Genomic DNA, 16,751 nt, shown 5'->3' on the forward strand with positions numbered 1-16,751 from the left:
AAATAGCAACGTGGCATTGGCGCCCTCTGATTTCATTTTCGATGTACAATAGCTTCGTAAGTGATAGTTGATAGCTATTATCAAATATTCAAATCAGCACGGTCCAAACTCAAAGATCTGATCAAACCTCGCGCTCGTCGGGATGACGTTGACTGCATTGAGACCTCGTAATCGAGGTCAAGAAAAGACTTGACTCCAAGAGCGTCTCTTACCAGGCAGTTTTGACGCACATGGTCAGTGGCAGTGAAGTCGATAAGCCGCCTAAATAAAGAAAATATCTAGATCGGGAACCGCGTAAGGTTGACCCAACTAAGGTTTCTTCGGGCGTTAACGTTAATGGGCAAGGCCTGGCAAGGCGGTCCAAAAACAAAGTTTATGAAATATGCATGGCGGGGCAGAGGATGTTATAAAAGCAGGCTTCTAGCTCCACCTAGACTCACTACTGCGCGATTGTAGATATGCAGCTCTGCCACGGAGCACAAAGCTACCAGCGTCCCACGAAGCAAAGCAAAATTGTATCGCAGAGGCAATATCGAGTCAAAGAGGGGGGCGGGTTCCAGGAACTCCGGGAAGTGATTCACTCGGTGACAGGGGAAATTCCCCAGACCAGGCGCGAAACCCTGAAGAAAGGTATGCTTGTTCTGAAATACATTTTGCTTGCGTGATCACTTATCCCCTTCACAGCTGCGGAATTACTGCGGCAGTTGTCGAGCAAATATGAGGCAATTTCCAAGTATGAGCCACCCCCATCCTTGGAATTCTCGTCAGCATCACCCTATGAAACTGACGAGGGGTCTCACACGTCTTATGGTACGCATCTTTTGGTCGTCGGCGACGAGTTCTCATAGACACTCCTAGAATCTCTTGTAATGCCCAACGAGGCATGGACAAGTACTATTGCACCATGGACAAGGAACAGCAGCCCAGTGTCAGACACATCGGCGACGAGCTCGATGCTAGAGTATCAAGGCCATCCTCAGGCAGAGATCCACCATGTCGTCGGTGGTGGGGACGACTGGAATTTGGTTCAACCAACCCCTTCGCAATTTCGACAGACCTCTTTCTCCGCGCAGTGGTCGCTCATTCACTCGAACGTTGATCAAGTCCCATACTATAAAGAGTGGGAGTAAATTAGATTACACCTCGGAATTCGAGGAATTCCTGAATATTCATTTGTAGCGTATTAGTCTTGCGGATTCACATACCTTGTAGCCTTAATTAGTCGTACTATTTTGCGTATTTATTGAACTTATGTGCCATTGGAATATACCCAACGAGAGGGCGAATGAGAGAAGCACAACCGTTTGATATCCTGGCTGTTCCATGACAAGACATGCTGCTATATCGTATCAGTCACAATATCCGGATGGAACACAAGTGATTCGACTTGTGACAGCAGTCCAAGTGTGTCAGGGATCTTGACCATATCATTTATAAGGCATATAGGATGCGCAAAGCGTTTCCTTAGCGGCAGAAAAAGTTCGCAGTTGCGACAATAACCACACACTGTTGGGTCAAGGTGTACTTCGAGTACACATGCACTACTTACGATATGTGAGAGTTTGTATGTGTGTCCTTACCGGAGGATCAGTAAAAATGACATGAGGCAGTTAGTTTACTCTGATTCGCAAAGAACGGAATGAAATCACTGCTGCAACAATCATCTTTCCAGAATTCATCCCGAGAAGTGCGAAATATAAGCGCGCAGTTGTTGTTGCAAACTTAACATACACATAGCGCTAAATGGTCATGATCGATTTGTAATTGATTTCATTTGGATGATAGAACGAGCCCGCAAAATGAAGGGAAAAGATGGCAAAATGGGACACCTCTGTATCCGAAATTAGGGTAACGCAAGAAGAATGCACGATAAACCACAGGTTGTGCTGAGGTGAGCGGCATCGATACTAATTGCCGTCAACCCACAGCAAGAATCATTTCGTGGCTTAGCCAACTTAAAGTCCTGGGAGATAAGTCGACCACACGAAGAGTGGCGGAGATGGTTCGATCAGCAACCAATCACATTGAAGAGCATGGGATGTAACCTTACAATCCTATCATGATGATAGTGTAATACTGGGAACATGTAACAGACGCCTGCGATGCCGTGACAGCAGGGAACGGGCGACTGGTGATCAAACCTGCGATGATGAGTGGCGCCACTACTCGAATATTTACCATTGAAGGACTTACCAACACACGAAACAACACTCCATTTGGCTTTTGCATAGGAAACCATAAACATGTTTGCTTGCGTTCCTTCGAGAGGTCGGACAGCCGTACCCATTTGCAGCAGGCCGATCAAGCACTTTAATCCATAATCAAAAACATCCAAGCGCGTGCCGGTGTGGTGTGACAATTTTGATTTTCAACAGTCAGAGTGTGGCGTAGCAGTGGAAAGGACCATTGGCACACTATGATCCGAAATCAAGGGCGCGCTTGGAGAACCAGTACGAAAAAGTTAAAAGCACGATGCAGCGCATTCACGACGCTTGAGTGTGATCGGTAAATTCACTTATGTAAATGAAGTATGATAGGCGCTAGAATCAAGCCACCGTGCATCCAACGAGCAGACAATACTTAATGAGTGAGTTGTTGTTCCCATAAACTCACAGGCGAGCGCCAATCGCCGAGTGAGAAACAGAATTCAACGTACATATGCGGGATAGTGAATTAAAAACTCGGCTCTGCAACTAGGTTAAGTATAGCAACATCGACCCACTGGAGATTTGGACTTGCATTGTGCGGGTGACTATTACTTGCCTTGGCACCACAACTTCGATTTACAGCCTGCAAGTCACAATCAGAGTGAATGCACCTTACGGAACAATCTCGTCGCTTGCGGGTGTGAAAATTTTGGCAATGATGCAAGCAGCGCTTGTACTCTGTCTCAAACGTATGTTGACTTCAAGTTGAAGTCACTGTATAGAAGAGATGGTGCCACCGCACCTACCCCTGCTCGATGATGCCTTTTGATCTACAGTGATAATGTTCACTCTACTGAGGGTTTCAAGGTTTCATGGTTACTTACCCACAATCATGGCATCGACAGCAATAAAAATTTGTTCAGTTATCATGCAGGAACGTAAGAGTCCGTTGTGACGCCAAGGAAGGACTCGCGTGTTCCCAGTACTTGGCCTCCAGTTGGAACCAGCACCCGCGATACTCCTCCACTACTAAGAAACTATTGCGCTTGGATCCTGGTACAAACATATTTCTGTCATCATGAGGTGTCGCATACAGTGACTAAGAGACGTCCTGGGAGGGCCGTCATCTTCGTCCCGGAGATATCACACTTTACAAACCTTGGTTTCATGGAAATTTCGATCGCTAGCTCGCACAGGCACAGTATGATTGAAGAACGTTCCAGTCGCCAAACAGGGTATCTGGAAACTCTGTACGACTTGGCTTGCAATATTAGCTTTGACGATGCATCAGCTCACACGCTCATAAGTGTCTCTTTACCTTTGTATTTGTTCGGACAGAACGTGCCCTCGATGTTACACGTGCGCAATTGCTAGGCTGTGTAGAAAACACCATTGCATTCGTGTTCCCCGGAGCCTGAGGTCTGAGATCTGATTATGAGGATCAAAAAGCAGGGGATGTGAACATTGCCAGCTAACTGAAGTCCGAACTAGCTAGACCTGTATTTGAATTATTTCGAATTCAATTGTCAATAATGTTACGTAATAAAACTTAGTTATACTTGAGCTCGCTAAGTGGCGCATCAGGGAAAGGTAATTCACCAGTGCTACAGCGTGCTCTGTAGCACAATCCAACCGGCTGATAGCCCAATGACTGGTGACTGCTCGGACTCAAAGTGCACGTACACGACGACTTCAGCATATCTAATACAACAGCAGGCGACATCGCGAAGCTCGCGGCCCCTTAGCTCAAAGCGTTATGCAGCAAATACTCAACGCACCATAATAGTACCACTACGTCGTGAATCTATACCTCCTTCCATCAGTCTAACTTGTTTGTTTTCTCCCACTGAACCAGGAATAACCCATAGCATCGGGAGCAGAGGTGTCGGAAGGTTGAAAGTTAGGAGAGGAGGAGAAACAGCTATGGGGAAGATGTGCAACACACGGCATATCACGTACGTGACGAAAGGCTTGTTTTACGTCTATGTAGATCAAGTTGTTTTTTGTCGAAATTGTGCGACAAATCAGAAGTGGAGATGGGCAGTGCCCACGCGGTATGACGGAGGTACCACGGTGGTCCGACAGTGCATCATGATTTTTAGGACGCTCCCAAAAATGGTAGCAGAAGATGTCATAAGTGGGAGTTCCACCTTACCTGCCCCACCAGCGCTACTGGAACGTCATGGGACGTACGCCAATTCCGGTTCTACTGCTTCACCAAGTTAACTTGCTTCTTCAGGATCTCCAGGATTGAGACGTGTGCTACGAGCGCTTACTACTAGGGCCTGCCGCTTTATCTCGAGACCTTGATTTCTAGCTCCAGAAGACGAGTGTTACAGCAAGCGTATAGTTCCGAAGCTTGTATGGCATGAAGGGCCTTGGAGGTGTGCGGTTCGAAAGTTTTAGGTAGCTGCGACGACGATACGACATGTATTCGGACATCCACACTATCTACGCAGGAGGGGCCATCAGACGACCTCAGGCTTCAGAGGCGTGCAGTCCAGAAGTTTTTGGGGCGCGTCGTGTCCCCGACACCACTTTAGTGGAAGAGGGTTTGTTTCCCTGCAAATGGACCCGTGAGAAACGTGCGCTGGCTTAGTCAGTGGGAAAGTGTGGCGCTAGCCTTTTCTTTCTCAAACGTTGCGGTTTGTGTCTTTGATCTCATTGATTTGCCGAAAATCCGTTGGTCTACTCTTCCACTTACAGATTTACTTCAGAAGCTTCATAAGCTGACCATCGAAGTGTTTGGTTGAAGAGGAAACAGGTGAATTTCAGAAGCATCCAGCAGAGCTTTTGGTTGATGTCGACTATCTTGTCTTAGTCTCTTCATGTGGTGTCGGCGACTGGCGCAGCCGAGCGCCGCTACGATATGATACCGGCCATAAGCTAGCTCCGTTTCTGACCGTTTTTCAGGCTCCCAAAGAAAGAAGGTGACCCCTGGTGGGCACCTCTTTCTGGGAAGCCAACCCCTCGCAATAAGCAGTTCTGCTGTGCACACAGCTAGTCCAGAAGTGTCTCTAGTCATCTTATTAAAACTTCATCGGTGCTTAACTGAGTAAGTCAGAACCAAAGCAACGGTCGGTACATGGTCACCCGGCGCCTATCGTGATTCGTGACACTCGCAGTCTAATGCATGCAGGTTTTTTGTGCGAATTTATGTTGTCAGTACTGACATGGGTCATAGATCTTGCAGTACAGTATGCAGGTCATCTTGATCGCACCCTAGTCTAACTGGACAGTCCACTTTTTGCACTCAAATATCTAGACAGGCAATACACTCTGCCGTATGTGATCCTTTGATGTGCCGTAATTTGGAAGTCATACCTGGGCGTTCACCGTTATCATGACAGCATCCCACATCCCGAACAGGTGACAAGTCTTTGCAACTGTGCTGCGCTCTGCCATATGTGATCTCCTGCTGTGCTGCAAGTACCAGGCGTGCACCCTTATCATGTTATCATCCCACATCCTAAACAGGCGACAAGTCTTTATAACTGCACTGCTCTTTAAATTCAAATAGCGCCTGCAGGAGGTTTACGCCGAAGATAGCTTTCGTCAAGTAATGCAGGACATCCCAACGTATATAATCCTTCCTCACCACAATGCCTTGAGCATCCCCAGTCTCCATACACCACCACCTTCTCCCCATGTTTTCTACAGCTTGTCCCCCATCGCAGCGCCTGTATGTTTCCCCTAAGCCCGCCATCTCCCCTTCACCCTTGCACAATGCTCGCTACGAAGGATGGGTCCGCCCTCCGATACCACTTCCCCGTGTTGCTTTTGCTATTGATACCCCCTCGCGCCATCCTTATAAGGTTACAACCACCAATAGCCGTAGTTGCAATTCTAAATTTATTCAGACACCATGTTCACTTGTTACTAGAACCTCATCCCTATGCAAGTCACCCCCGCACAAATTTTTGGGCACAAGGTGATTTCCTTTTCTATGGTTCTATTTTCATTGAAGCTTAATTCGCTTTCTTAGCATCTGCTGATATAATGGATCACGTTGACTCTCAACGCCGCGATGTCCCTCATTCACGGCCATGGAACGGTGAGTTCTGTCGCCATCTATTCAAATCATTATACGACCTAATGTGGCACCTATGCTCTGTCTCTCCAAGACGCTTCTGAGATGCGCACCAGAACTCAACATAATACAGAGAATGCATGGCTCATATGTACGCGTCTACCTTCGTTCTATTAACTTGCAAGGTGTTCAATCGTACGGTTTCCTAGATGACCATTCCACACGACGAACAATGCCATCAAACATCAACGGCACCCAAAAGGGTACGGCTTAGACGCACTTATGTTTGTGGACTGATTCTCATACATCCCACCAGCCCGCCCCCATCCGTTTTTTGCGCCACTACTCGTATCATTGATATACGACCTGCGCTATCCACCCACCACTCTCCGTTTTCCATCATCATCTCCATTTGCGGGCTGCGGGTACGAGCTCCTCCGCGTCCCACTTACGCCAGAAAGGCCTAGGCAGATACGGCTTATCAGCCCAAATTTTCCTTGGGCGTTTGACATCGGCCCAACTGCCGGAGAAGAGGTTGTGACGTGTCTTGACGTTCTCTCTACTCTGCACGCTGAATTGCAGCGCCCACTTACAGACATGGAGTGGGGCACTGCTGGAGACGAAAAACGCGCGAGTCTTATCAGAGCATGCGACCGTCGCCTATGTATACAACTTGCGTTGCACGGGAGCTCAAAACGCACTAGACCCACAGTGGGCTTTGAGAAGCCTGTGCAGCGAGAGCCGCTGCTGCTCCGTGTCGACTGGCTTGGATCTAGCGTTGCATTCATGGGACTTGTCAAGGATGAGGCTGTTGCGAGGAGGAGATTCGTTCCAGGCGGTGGGGATTACCCTGAGGTGTGGGTGGTGAAGTTCCAGAAATTATGACTCTGAAGGTCTGGAGAAAACGTACACATATCTTACTGTTGCCAGTGATGTCTATTGTGTGAATGCTACGGGGAGTGTGGCGCTGCTTGCGTTGGAATCGGGTGTTGAAGTCGTGCAAGTCAACAGCCGCTGGTAACGAGAGGAAGGAAGATCTTGCTGCGGACACCATGCGATGATAATGTAATGATAGCAATGCTGGACACGTTGGATTGGCGCAGCCGCCTGACTGTCCGTGCACACAGGCGTCTAGATGATTCTCTGCCACCGTACAGTTATATGCTCGATCATTGCAACTTGACACCGCGCAGGTGCGACACTGTCATTTTCGCGATACGTTGCCTTGGTGTCATTTTGGTTGTGATGCATTTCAGAGCACGCACCACCGTGTCACATCTTTGCTCTCTGCCCGGCCTTCTTGGCTATCCGTCGTGCGTATAGCGTGCAACTCAGTGGCGAGACCTCCTCGTTCATTGAGGCAAACCTACAGATCATATCAGGGAGGTTTTCGATAGGGCCACACGGCGCTTGCTGTCTGACGACGCAGGACTGTAGCCACGAGAGTCAAACGGGTTATTATGTGGGTGCATCACCCCCACTGTGCACTCAGCGTTCAATATTTTCCTCCCACGTTACACATCCCTCACTGAATAGTTATGCGTATCTTTTGTCCGATAGTTTGCGAGCTTGGCATTCATGATGTGCTTGGTTTGTAGTTGAGTCATACATTGCTCTATCAAGGTACTTAGGTACCTGAGCTTATGTGAGCGTAGATGGCCAAATTATTCATATTAATCTCACTCCGCAGTCCGCCCTCTTCGAACACCCTCATGCAACGATTAAACATGCTGGTTGCCGAGCTCGTTTCCGGCTCTTTATCTTTTGCACCTCCTGAGTATACCGGCGATCATCATTAATCTTCAGGACGATCCCTCTCGCCCCATGATGTTATCTAGTCCCTCGACTACATACAATGGAGACACTGACATCGTTTATCGCATGCTCTAAGTACTGGGAGTCACGCAAATTACTTCCGCGGAATTAACGCCCCTACATATGGTAAACGTCGATCACGCTTATTTCTGGATCACATTGCATACATATCAAATAACACAGTAGTATATTAATCACACCTTCACAGGAGGCAGCTCCCACTGATCTGGCCCAAACCGCGGTATAGACATCATCACGCCCGCATTGTTTCTCGAAGGTTTGCAAAACGTGCACATACTCTGTTTTCCAAGACTCGACAGCCATACAGGATTTATGACCGTTAGTCCTTCGTGTTTGTTAGCATCTATTATATTTGCAGCTGCGGCGACAGACCTTTGATCCAGGTCTGTGACGTTTGGACTACTTCAGAAAAGACGAGATAGTCTGGCGGGGGGCGATTTGCAAGCACAGACATTGGATGGATGAAAACATCCTCGGATACTCCCACCGCCGCATATGGGACGCCTTTAGCAGTTGAAAACTTCCCCCCACTGGCGTTTTTTTGTATTAGATCTTTCCGTACTGCTACTTGATCGATAAAGGCAGCAACAAGTAGTTGACGTATAGCTTTTAGCTAAAAGAATAGTGTCATCGAAGGTAGAATGGCATAAACAGGACACCGATTACCTGCATGTCGTTAGGAGGTCGGATGTTTTTATTGAAGCCAACTTCAGCGTTTTGGAAATTTGCTTCTGCAATGCTGCTTAGCTGAGCTCGCAGTTTGTGTATTTCTTCCATGGCCTGTAATCTCCGTCGTGTTGCTGCGAGATATCATGACTAACAGACATACCTTGGGCCTTACAAAATGGGCCTTACAGAACTGGTGACCCCCTCCAGAATACTCGTAGGCCCCGACAACTGAGAGGAACCTGAAAATGTCACTATTGAAATTACCCAGCGATCCATGAACCTGTTTTAGTGTTCAGCAAAATGTTGGACAAAGAGATGGAAGACGAGCCTGCTGAGACTCAAAGAATGTCCGCCGTCGGGTCTTCCTCGCCTCTTTCGCTCTGACCGAAGCATTCTTGATATGTCCCAGTACTTCATCGTCACCTATCGGACTCGCTATCGGTATCCAAACCTTCTTCACGAAGAAAAGGGTCCCCGACAGACATAGCTGCCACAATCGAGATCACATAGGGTAGACAACCATGTTGTTGACTCCCAACAAGCATTCGAGAGAAGCGCGGAGAAATTGGGAACAAGCTCATCGCCTTCCCTAGAGGCGTCACTTGGCCCCCGATCGTTGACATAGACACCCCCGCTTGCGATATAAGAGGTGCGCTACTGAGCGCGCCAAGACGAGTGAGGACTGTCTCAGCCTTTTTTAATACCTGCCTATCTGGAGGAGTTGGGAAAGGGAAGTTGACAACGGCGTCAATGTTCATGCTCTTCATCTGCAAAACGACGCCCTCAATCGGCGTGCGCATGATTTCAGGCTGTGAAAATGACTCGAAATAATGCTCGTAAAGAGCGGAGGAATAGAGTCTATAGCAATGTCCTGGACCTGTGCGACCCGCGCGACCAGCTCGCTGGGCGGCGGAAGCCTTGGAGATCCAGCTGACCTGAAAGGACTGAATACCGCTCGCCATATCATAATGTCGCTTTAAACACTGTCAGAGTATGCTTCTCACTATCGATCGAGATGCTCGTACCTCTTTCGCTCGGCCACAATCGATTACATAGCGTATGTTTGGGATCGTAAGGGAGGTCTCCGCAACATTTGTTGATACTACCACCAAACGATAGCCTGCTGGTGGTACATCAAAAACTCGCATTTGTTTCTCGCTCGGCAAGAGTGAGTAGAGAGGGACGACGTGCATTGGGACTAGGTCCGTATTCCTTTAGCTTGTCGAATATCAATATATCGAAAAAGTTACCGTCACACTCCTCGATATCGATGCCAAGTTCAGCGTTGACACTATCTTCGTCGTCACTATCGAGGCCTTCAGGATCTTCCTCCGCGAGGTCTCCATCAACATCAAGTGCTAACTCCTGCTCGTGAACGCCAAACTCGATATCTTCGGCTTCAATGTCGGCTGTGGGTTCCTTTTGAGATAAAATCATTAGACCACTGCTTAAAATTCCTCACCGTGAGGCAGAGCAATAGGACAAGAAACTTCACTGGCAACGGATTCTGCGAAAATAGAAGAAGCTTGGACAACTTGTCTTCTCCTCTTTCTTGCCTCCAGGGCTTTTCTGCCATATCGTGCCTCGAGCTTTTTACAGACGCCCTGAATTTCATTTTGCCCTGTCAAGAATATGAGGATACCTCCTGGTGGCAAACGAGCATGAATCTTGGCTGCTTTCTTGACCGCTTCGCACACATAGTCAGTAGATGTCCGCCGGTTGAAAGTGTATTGTTACAGGGTGTTGACGAGCATCAACATTGATAACCGGAGGTGGCGACGAAAAGAGCGTCTGATTTTCTGCGAAGTCGCCGACGCGTAGGGTCGCCGACATGATGATAAGCCGTAGGGGTCTCGTACCCTCTGTGCCCTCCTTCCACATTTGTTCGCGTAGCTTGATTACCCGACTAAGAACGCCGATCAAGATGTCGGTGTTCATACTACGTTCATGCGCTTCGTCGATGATAATCACGGAATATTTTGAAAGCAAGAAATCGGTAGCAAGTTCACGCAAAAGTACACCATCGGTCATGAACTTGATCGTAGTTGAAGGAGACACAGTTGCATCATATCGGATTTGGTACGACACGCGGGAGGAGGTCAAGGACAATTCACGAGCCACTCGAGATGCCATTGACATTGCCGCAACTCGCCTTGGCTGCGTAACGCCTATCATGCCCGGGTTTTCTGCGTGCATCAATGAGCTATCATGAGATATACCCGTACAGATAAACTTACCTCCAGTAGGATCACCAAACCCGGCTTCGTAGAGAAATTGTGGGACCTGAGTAGTCTTTCCGCTACCAGTTTCACCGCAAATGATTACCACCGGATTGAACATTATGGTTTCCATGATGGGCTGTTCTTCTGCAATGATAGGCAACTGCATCCTGGACTCCTGGATATCAAGGGGACGAGTGACGGACACAGACTTGATGCTTCTGGAAGAGGATTCAGAGAAAGTTTCTTGGGTTTTCGTCGTGCACTCTGCAAAAGATGTAGAAGGAAGCTTCAGGTCTTCACCCAGGAGGCCGCGCATTGAATTTGGTTGCGACGATATCGATTTTGGTTGATTAGATGGAGGTGCAGCTGGATGTTCGGTTTCGAGCGACGGTGGGGTCCCTTCAGTAATATCATGGCCTTTCGCTGTGTTAAGCTGTCTTACGGCCCAGTCCTTGAATCCAAGGCGTTTCTTGGCAGGTAGAGGGCGTTCTTCTTCCTCGTCTGAACCTACGGCCAAGACTTCCCCTTCTCGATTTTCGTTGTGTTGTTTTTCATCCGTATCATAGGCCGAATCAGAGCTGTCGAACGATGTGTCTGATTGCTGTTCTGAAACCCCTGTCGGTGGTACCCTTCTTTTCCAGCTCGGGAAGGAGGCCTTCTGAGAGAAAATGTCAGTTCGAAAGTCCCTCAGTCAGGGTGTACATACCATTCGACTCTTTGCATTCTTTTTGTTCACAACTAGTGGTGCCACGACAGAGCCATCAGGATTCCGTTTAAGTGCGCCACCAACGGTGAAAGCGGATAGAGCTGACTGGGAGACTGTCGAAGCCGTGGAAGGATCCGCGAAGAACTCCGTCACTGGGCCCTCATGTCCATCATGTTGTTCCGGTGTCTTATCAATTTTCTCAACAAAGTCAACTCCATCCATCGCATCGGATTCGTTTTCACCGTCTCCGTGTTCATGAACAGCGAAATCGTTATGGCGCCGTCGACGTTTATTGGGCTGGCCCTCCATAGCGCGACGCACTTCCTTGTCTTCTAGCTTCTCTTGGCGTTCCCGAGCTGTAGAGGTAGCTCCTGTACCAAGAGTAGATGATGATTGAAGATCAAGACTTGAAGTTTGAGCTTGCGTCTGACTACAAACCTCTGTGGAGATGCAATGATAAAATGCAGGAACTTGACATACGCTAGCTTCTCAAAAATCACAAGTCTCTCTTCTTTTCTTAGCTTTTTCTCCTACAAGAACCGTCGTACAAGTCTTCTGAAAGGTGAGGAGATTCACGCACAACATACTTTTCCAGTCTCTTCCGCTTCTGTCTCGATACTTTGGATTCTGACTCTGCTGCAAGCTTCGACCCATATCAGCGTCTCCCAGCTTTCAAGAATGTTACGGACAGACCTCTCTTACGAGCCTTTCTTTTCTGTCGCGCTCTTTATCTTCGAGTGACTTGTATTCAAGGATTGCGGCGTTGGGATCGGGTGCATCGGTTGTAGGGACGACACCGGATCTTTTATGATGTGATTTCCCCTTCTTCCTCGTGCCTGCTGTAGATCGGCGCGCCTTGGGGTTGTGTCGCTCATGCTTAAGGTCCATATGAAATGTCAGGCCGTCTTGGACCTTGGTGAAAGTTGTAGTATATACTTTTCAATGATAAAAAATGATTATGTAATCAGGGGCAGGCATGTTACTACATATCGAAGTCAAATCGAAATCCTACACACTGACTCAAGTACTCAAATACTCATGAGCAATCATTTTGCACCGCAAATTGATTTCACTACGAAAAAGAGAAACCTTGCTAGCAAGGTATAAATGGCGTACACCAGCGCACATGGTAGCTAGCAGAAGATAGAAATACAATGCACTCAAGCCCGGAAATGTAATGTTACATCTAAATGGTATAATTAAGTTACTTCACTGGAATCACATCAACCGAAAATTTGTCGAGAATCGCGAGTGCAAAACATGAGACTAAGGGGAGGCAATAACGTGGACATTAAAGTTATATGTCGTTGGGTTAGCCTCAAAAGTGAAGTTTGTTGATTGCAGATCAATGACGGTCTGCCCTCCTCGGGTTAGTGTACCACTCATGGTCCCGCCAGGTTGGATGGGTACAGCTAACTTCGAGACGCCAGCTGGGACGTTGAAAGTTTGTGATTGACTAGACGAGGTCGAGAGTACGACTGTGGCAGGGGAGGTCGCCAGGACGACGGCCCAGACATTGTCTGAAGTCTAAATTCATCGTAGTTGAGATAAGTACCCTGATATCAACGAAGTACATACAATCTGGTAATTGGTTGGTCTTCCAACTGGATCATCTGACGCAGAAGCCGAGGCAGGATGTGGACGCGACCACATTACGAGCTGGTCTTTGGCCAGAGTGGGGTATGTTCCTGTCTTGAAGGCTGCAGCGTAATAGGACGTTAGATTGAGCCAGCCTAGAGGACCTAAATTAGCATCGGATCATCTGCATAGACTAGTGAATGCGCACCAGTGTGATCATTGCCATCGACCCATGCTTGACTCATGGGTTGGTCTCCCTCTATCGGACCAATATAATGTGACTCTCCAAAATCATTCCAAGAAATGACTTGTACGAGATCTACCTGGTCGCGGATATTAATCAACGACTCCCACCGATTAGCGTACAAGTGATCATCGCTGAGGTAAATCCACTACAAGAGCTTGTGAGTGTCCGCAACATGTACGACGGAAGGGCGACCCACATTTTTGTTGTAAGTTGACGGGCCATAATGGGTGAAAAACCATGGAGACACAGCTGCCATGTACGTTTGACCGCCACCCATTGCAGCCAAACTCGAGATGTATGTCTCGTCCGGAGTTGTTGACCCGACGAGATTAGACAATAGAGAGCTGACGGCGGAGGATAGACCACTAGCGATGTCTCCAAGTAGACCAGGTATGGACGATGCAAATGAAGTCGTGACTTGAATTGGCCACCCGGAATTCCACTGAGAACAATTAAATTTATGCAGAATGCGATACTGGAAGAACTTACGTTGAACATGCCATTGATCACCCCACTGTAGGTATTAAACTGTGATGGATCGACGAAAAATGATGGCACAAAATGAACTGCGGAAGATCCTGTCAATTGTTGTATGAATTGAGTGGACCATCCAGAAACCACGGATTTCTGTCCAAAAGTGCAAGTTTCGCCAGAGAAACTCGAGGCCATAACGCGGCCGTTGTAAAGCAGCTGATTGGGGTGCGTGGCATAGGTGGTTATATAAGTGCGAAGAGTTGCAGCATCGGAAGCTGTGGTACAAGGTAAAGAACTGTACGAATGAGGATTCGCTGATGAAGATGAAAGAAATAATCAACTTACGACATATCAAAGGACATGAAAAGCTTGAACCCAGTTCCAGACTGGAGAGCTGCTTGGTAACTATGAATTTGCTAAATCAGGGGTCTATTGCTCAGTTAAGACACAGGGACTTACGCGTTGGCCACCTGCGAAGGCTGCCAGGTATCCACTCCTACATTCAAAGCAAAGCCGTCGATTCCACTGGAATGTGCAAGAAAAATGTCCGCAAGCCAATTATCCACGGTATAGGGGTATGAATTCCCAACCATGAAGTGTGCAATGACATATTTCGATGATACAGAAGGAGAACTTGTAGCGGTGGGTGCCTGTGAAGAAGTCGTCGTAGTTGCTGAAAAAGAAGAAGTAGGTGTCATGCTGGAGGATAGTCCAGCAGACGAATTGAGGGCAAGTAGTACAGGCTGTACCCTGACAGCAGAATTGTGGTTCGAATGGGTTATGTGTCGGACAATCCTCAAGGGAGAAGCTAGGGAAAGAGCGACAAAAGAAAAAACAATGAGTGGAAAGTGCACGAGCATTGTGGCTGGTGACACCAGAAGATCAAACGAGTGTTAGGAAGCGACTGGAAGGTTAATAATGAGCTTGCGGCACGGCCGCCACGATGTTGGAACGAGAGAGAAAAGGATGTGGGTTTGGACTCGTTCTTATTATATAAATGATCATCGTTTCGGCGCTTGATAAGTACTAGCCAATGGACACAGAATGTCAAAAAACAAGCTCACTCAGAACAATGATATCGCCAAGGCGGTCCGCCGAGCTTATTGTTCCATGTGACTCATCACGTGACCTCCACAATTCGATACCTTCAATTTGAATTTGGCTCAACGATTCGACTTTTACTCGAGCAAATTAGCAAAAGCGATAGCTCATTCAAATCCTAACGATGGCAGGGTTAGGCCAGGTCAAGTGAATTCAACCTATGTGCTTTATCGTTGAATTCTTCATCAGGCACGGTGATTAGCGACGTTATAGTGGCCGTACGTGAGACCCGCGTGAGTTGGCCGTTCTCGGAGTTCTCCATTGTAGCGTACGGATATTGATGTGCCTGGGAACAAGCAAAATCAATGCCTCAACCAATCACATTACTTGTCGTACATACAAGGGTCATGGTTCCTAACGGGCGACTAGCCTGGCCTAGGTGAAAGTGCAATCACCACTTCGGCCTGCGCAACGCGTTCTTTTGGTGTAAGGTATTCTTTCCTCTCGCACCCCTCACGGCCTGTAGGTCCTCAAACTTCCTCTTCGCATATCGTCGTGCTTCCGCATCATCGACTAACTCGTCGACCAAAGTTCTCTTGCGATGAGCGCGAGGAAGGTTGTCCGTACTTGCTGTGCCAAATGGCGTGTTTGTAGTCACAATGGTGCCAATCTAAATAAAAATAATAAGCCTCTGCGATACGATGGAGCATGTTAGAAACGTACGGCAAAATGTTTCGGGAGTCCTTTGATACCTTTCCCATCGCCATCGTCTTTACGGTAGAAGCGCTTTGGATCAAGTTGATTGCGCAGGCGAAGAGCTTCGACTTCACGATGTAATCGAGGCAGATCGGCTTCAGCGGGTGCCGGAAGGTCAAACCAGCTTGAACCAGCAGTTTGGTTTCTCATCTGAAATAATACACGTCCTTGAGTCCTTCAGTTGATAGGATCATGGTAAAACTCACAGCTTTTCGCTGTTTTTTAGTTGCTATTTTGCCAGTGAGCATTGGTTTTGGAGGGGGTGCAGGAGCAACGGTTCCAGAGGTGGCTGCTTCTGCGCGTTGTATGTCTGGGTCTCGTACAGTCGCAGGGGCGTCACGTCGATCTTTCACAAATTCAAAATATGCAGGCGGAAGTTCCCCGGGATCCAATGGCGGCAATGGCCTGTAACAAGACTTAGCAAAATGATGAAGTATGTCTTTCATGACATGCAGTACCTCTCCGATTCGTCACCATCCAATTTGATAATATCTTCTCCAGCACCAAACGCATTTTCTCGAAGTGCCTTTTTCATGTTAGCTGACTCTCGAGCATTTGATTTTGCTTTATCCAAAAGAGACTGCAGGTACTCTTCAGTGATTTCTTCATCGTCCGAGTCCGAATCCGAGTCGCTATCGGAGGATGAATTTGAGCTAGAGCCCGACGAAGAGCTTTCTGACGCCAGGTCGTCGAAAGAGATGAAGTCATCTTGAGTAGCTTTCTGTTTCCCTTTCCCTTTTGCTGCTATTGTGTTTCCTGGAACTGCTGCAGGCGAGCTCGACATAACAGTGTAATGTAGAATTTTATATTTGCAAACTAGCTAATAGTCGGCCATAGGACATAGTACGTTGCTTACATAATGCCACCCATTACCCGACGGTGATCCGCTGGTAAGACAGTTCCAGCGGTAATGGAAGACTACACAGCTTGTCACGCTTATATTGCGCAGAAATTTACGTTCGGCGAAAAAAAAAGAACTCACCTAAAACGAAGCACTCCGCAGTCCGGATGTACTGAAGGGTGTAAAAACTGATGATCCGTGGGG

At 47.7% G+C, this 16,751-nt stretch overlaps 5 protein-coding genes across 5 annotated transcripts; 2 read left to right on the forward strand and 3 right to left on the reverse strand.

The window, feature by feature from the left end:
- The first annotated feature begins 344 nt into the window (after window positions 1-344).
- On the forward strand, window positions 345-1,255 carry BJ212DRAFT_1576245 (uncharacterized protein). The gene is made up of 3 exons (XM_041342153.1): window positions 345-630; window positions 685-810; window positions 859-1,255. The coding sequence occupies exons 1-3, from the start codon at window positions 459-461 to the stop codon at window positions 1,128-1,130; spliced, it is 570 nt and encodes a 189-aa protein (XP_041194321.1). The 5' UTR covers window positions 345-458; the 3' UTR covers window positions 1,131-1,255.
- A 4,675-nt stretch (window positions 1,256-5,930) lies between these two features.
- BJ212DRAFT_1345604 (uncharacterized protein) lies at window positions 5,931-7,517 on the forward strand. The gene is made up of 5 exons (XM_041335307.1): window positions 5,931-5,981; window positions 6,031-6,078; window positions 6,133-6,328; window positions 6,387-6,440; window positions 6,494-7,517. The coding sequence occupies exons 3-5, from the start codon at window positions 6,283-6,285 to the stop codon at window positions 7,060-7,062; spliced, it is 669 nt and encodes a 222-aa protein (XP_041194322.1). The 5' UTR covers window positions 5,931-5,981; window positions 6,031-6,078; window positions 6,133-6,282; the 3' UTR covers window positions 7,063-7,517.
- A 669-nt stretch (window positions 7,518-8,186) lies between these two features.
- On the reverse strand, window positions 8,187-12,498 carry BJ212DRAFT_1446349 (P-loop containing nucleoside triphosphate hydrolase protein; the record flags this gene model as incomplete). The annotated part of the gene is made up of 15 exons (XM_041338231.1): window positions 8,187-8,338; window positions 8,386-8,626; window positions 8,680-8,793; window positions 8,843-8,962; window positions 9,011-9,105; window positions 9,134-9,656; window positions 9,708-9,894; window positions 9,941-10,091; window positions 10,145-10,369; window positions 10,431-10,868; window positions 10,920-11,562; window positions 11,611-12,040; window positions 12,091-12,140; window positions 12,191-12,253; window positions 12,304-12,498. 15 exons carry the CDS (start codon window positions 12,496-12,498, stop codon window positions 8,187-8,189), a joined length of 3,627 nt encoding a protein of 1,208 aa, XP_041194323.1.
- A 378-nt stretch (window positions 12,499-12,876) lies between these two features.
- On the reverse strand, window positions 12,877-14,607 carry BJ212DRAFT_1446350 (glycoside hydrolase family 71 protein; the record flags this gene model as incomplete). Its single annotated transcript, XM_041338232.1, has 7 exons — window positions 12,877-13,137; window positions 13,189-13,343; window positions 13,397-13,580; window positions 13,632-13,877; window positions 13,925-14,204; window positions 14,255-14,314; window positions 14,369-14,607. The coding sequence occupies 7 exons, from the start codon at window positions 14,605-14,607 to the stop codon at window positions 12,877-12,879; spliced, it is 1,425 nt and encodes a 474-aa protein (XP_041194324.1).
- Window positions 14,608-15,273: 666 nt separating this feature from the next.
- Window positions 15,274-16,546, reverse strand: BJ212DRAFT_1345610 (Fcf2 pre-rRNA processing-domain-containing protein). The gene is made up of 4 exons (XM_041335308.1): window positions 16,165-16,546; window positions 15,913-16,111; window positions 15,674-15,856; window positions 15,274-15,620 (listed from the first exon to the last, which is right to left on the reverse strand). Exons 1-4 carry the CDS (start codon window positions 16,488-16,490, stop codon window positions 15,402-15,404), a joined length of 927 nt encoding a protein of 308 aa, XP_041194325.1. The 5' UTR covers window positions 16,491-16,546; the 3' UTR covers window positions 15,274-15,401.
- Between the last annotated feature and the right edge of the window lie 205 nt (window positions 16,547-16,751).

This window comes from Suillus subaureus (assembly GCF_016647635.1).
Source record: "Suillus subaureus strain MN1 chromosome Unknown BJ212scaffold_11, whole genome shotgun sequence".
In the NCBI taxonomy this organism is placed as follows: domain Eukaryota; kingdom Fungi; phylum Basidiomycota; class Agaricomycetes; order Boletales; family Suillaceae; genus Suillus; species Suillus subaureus.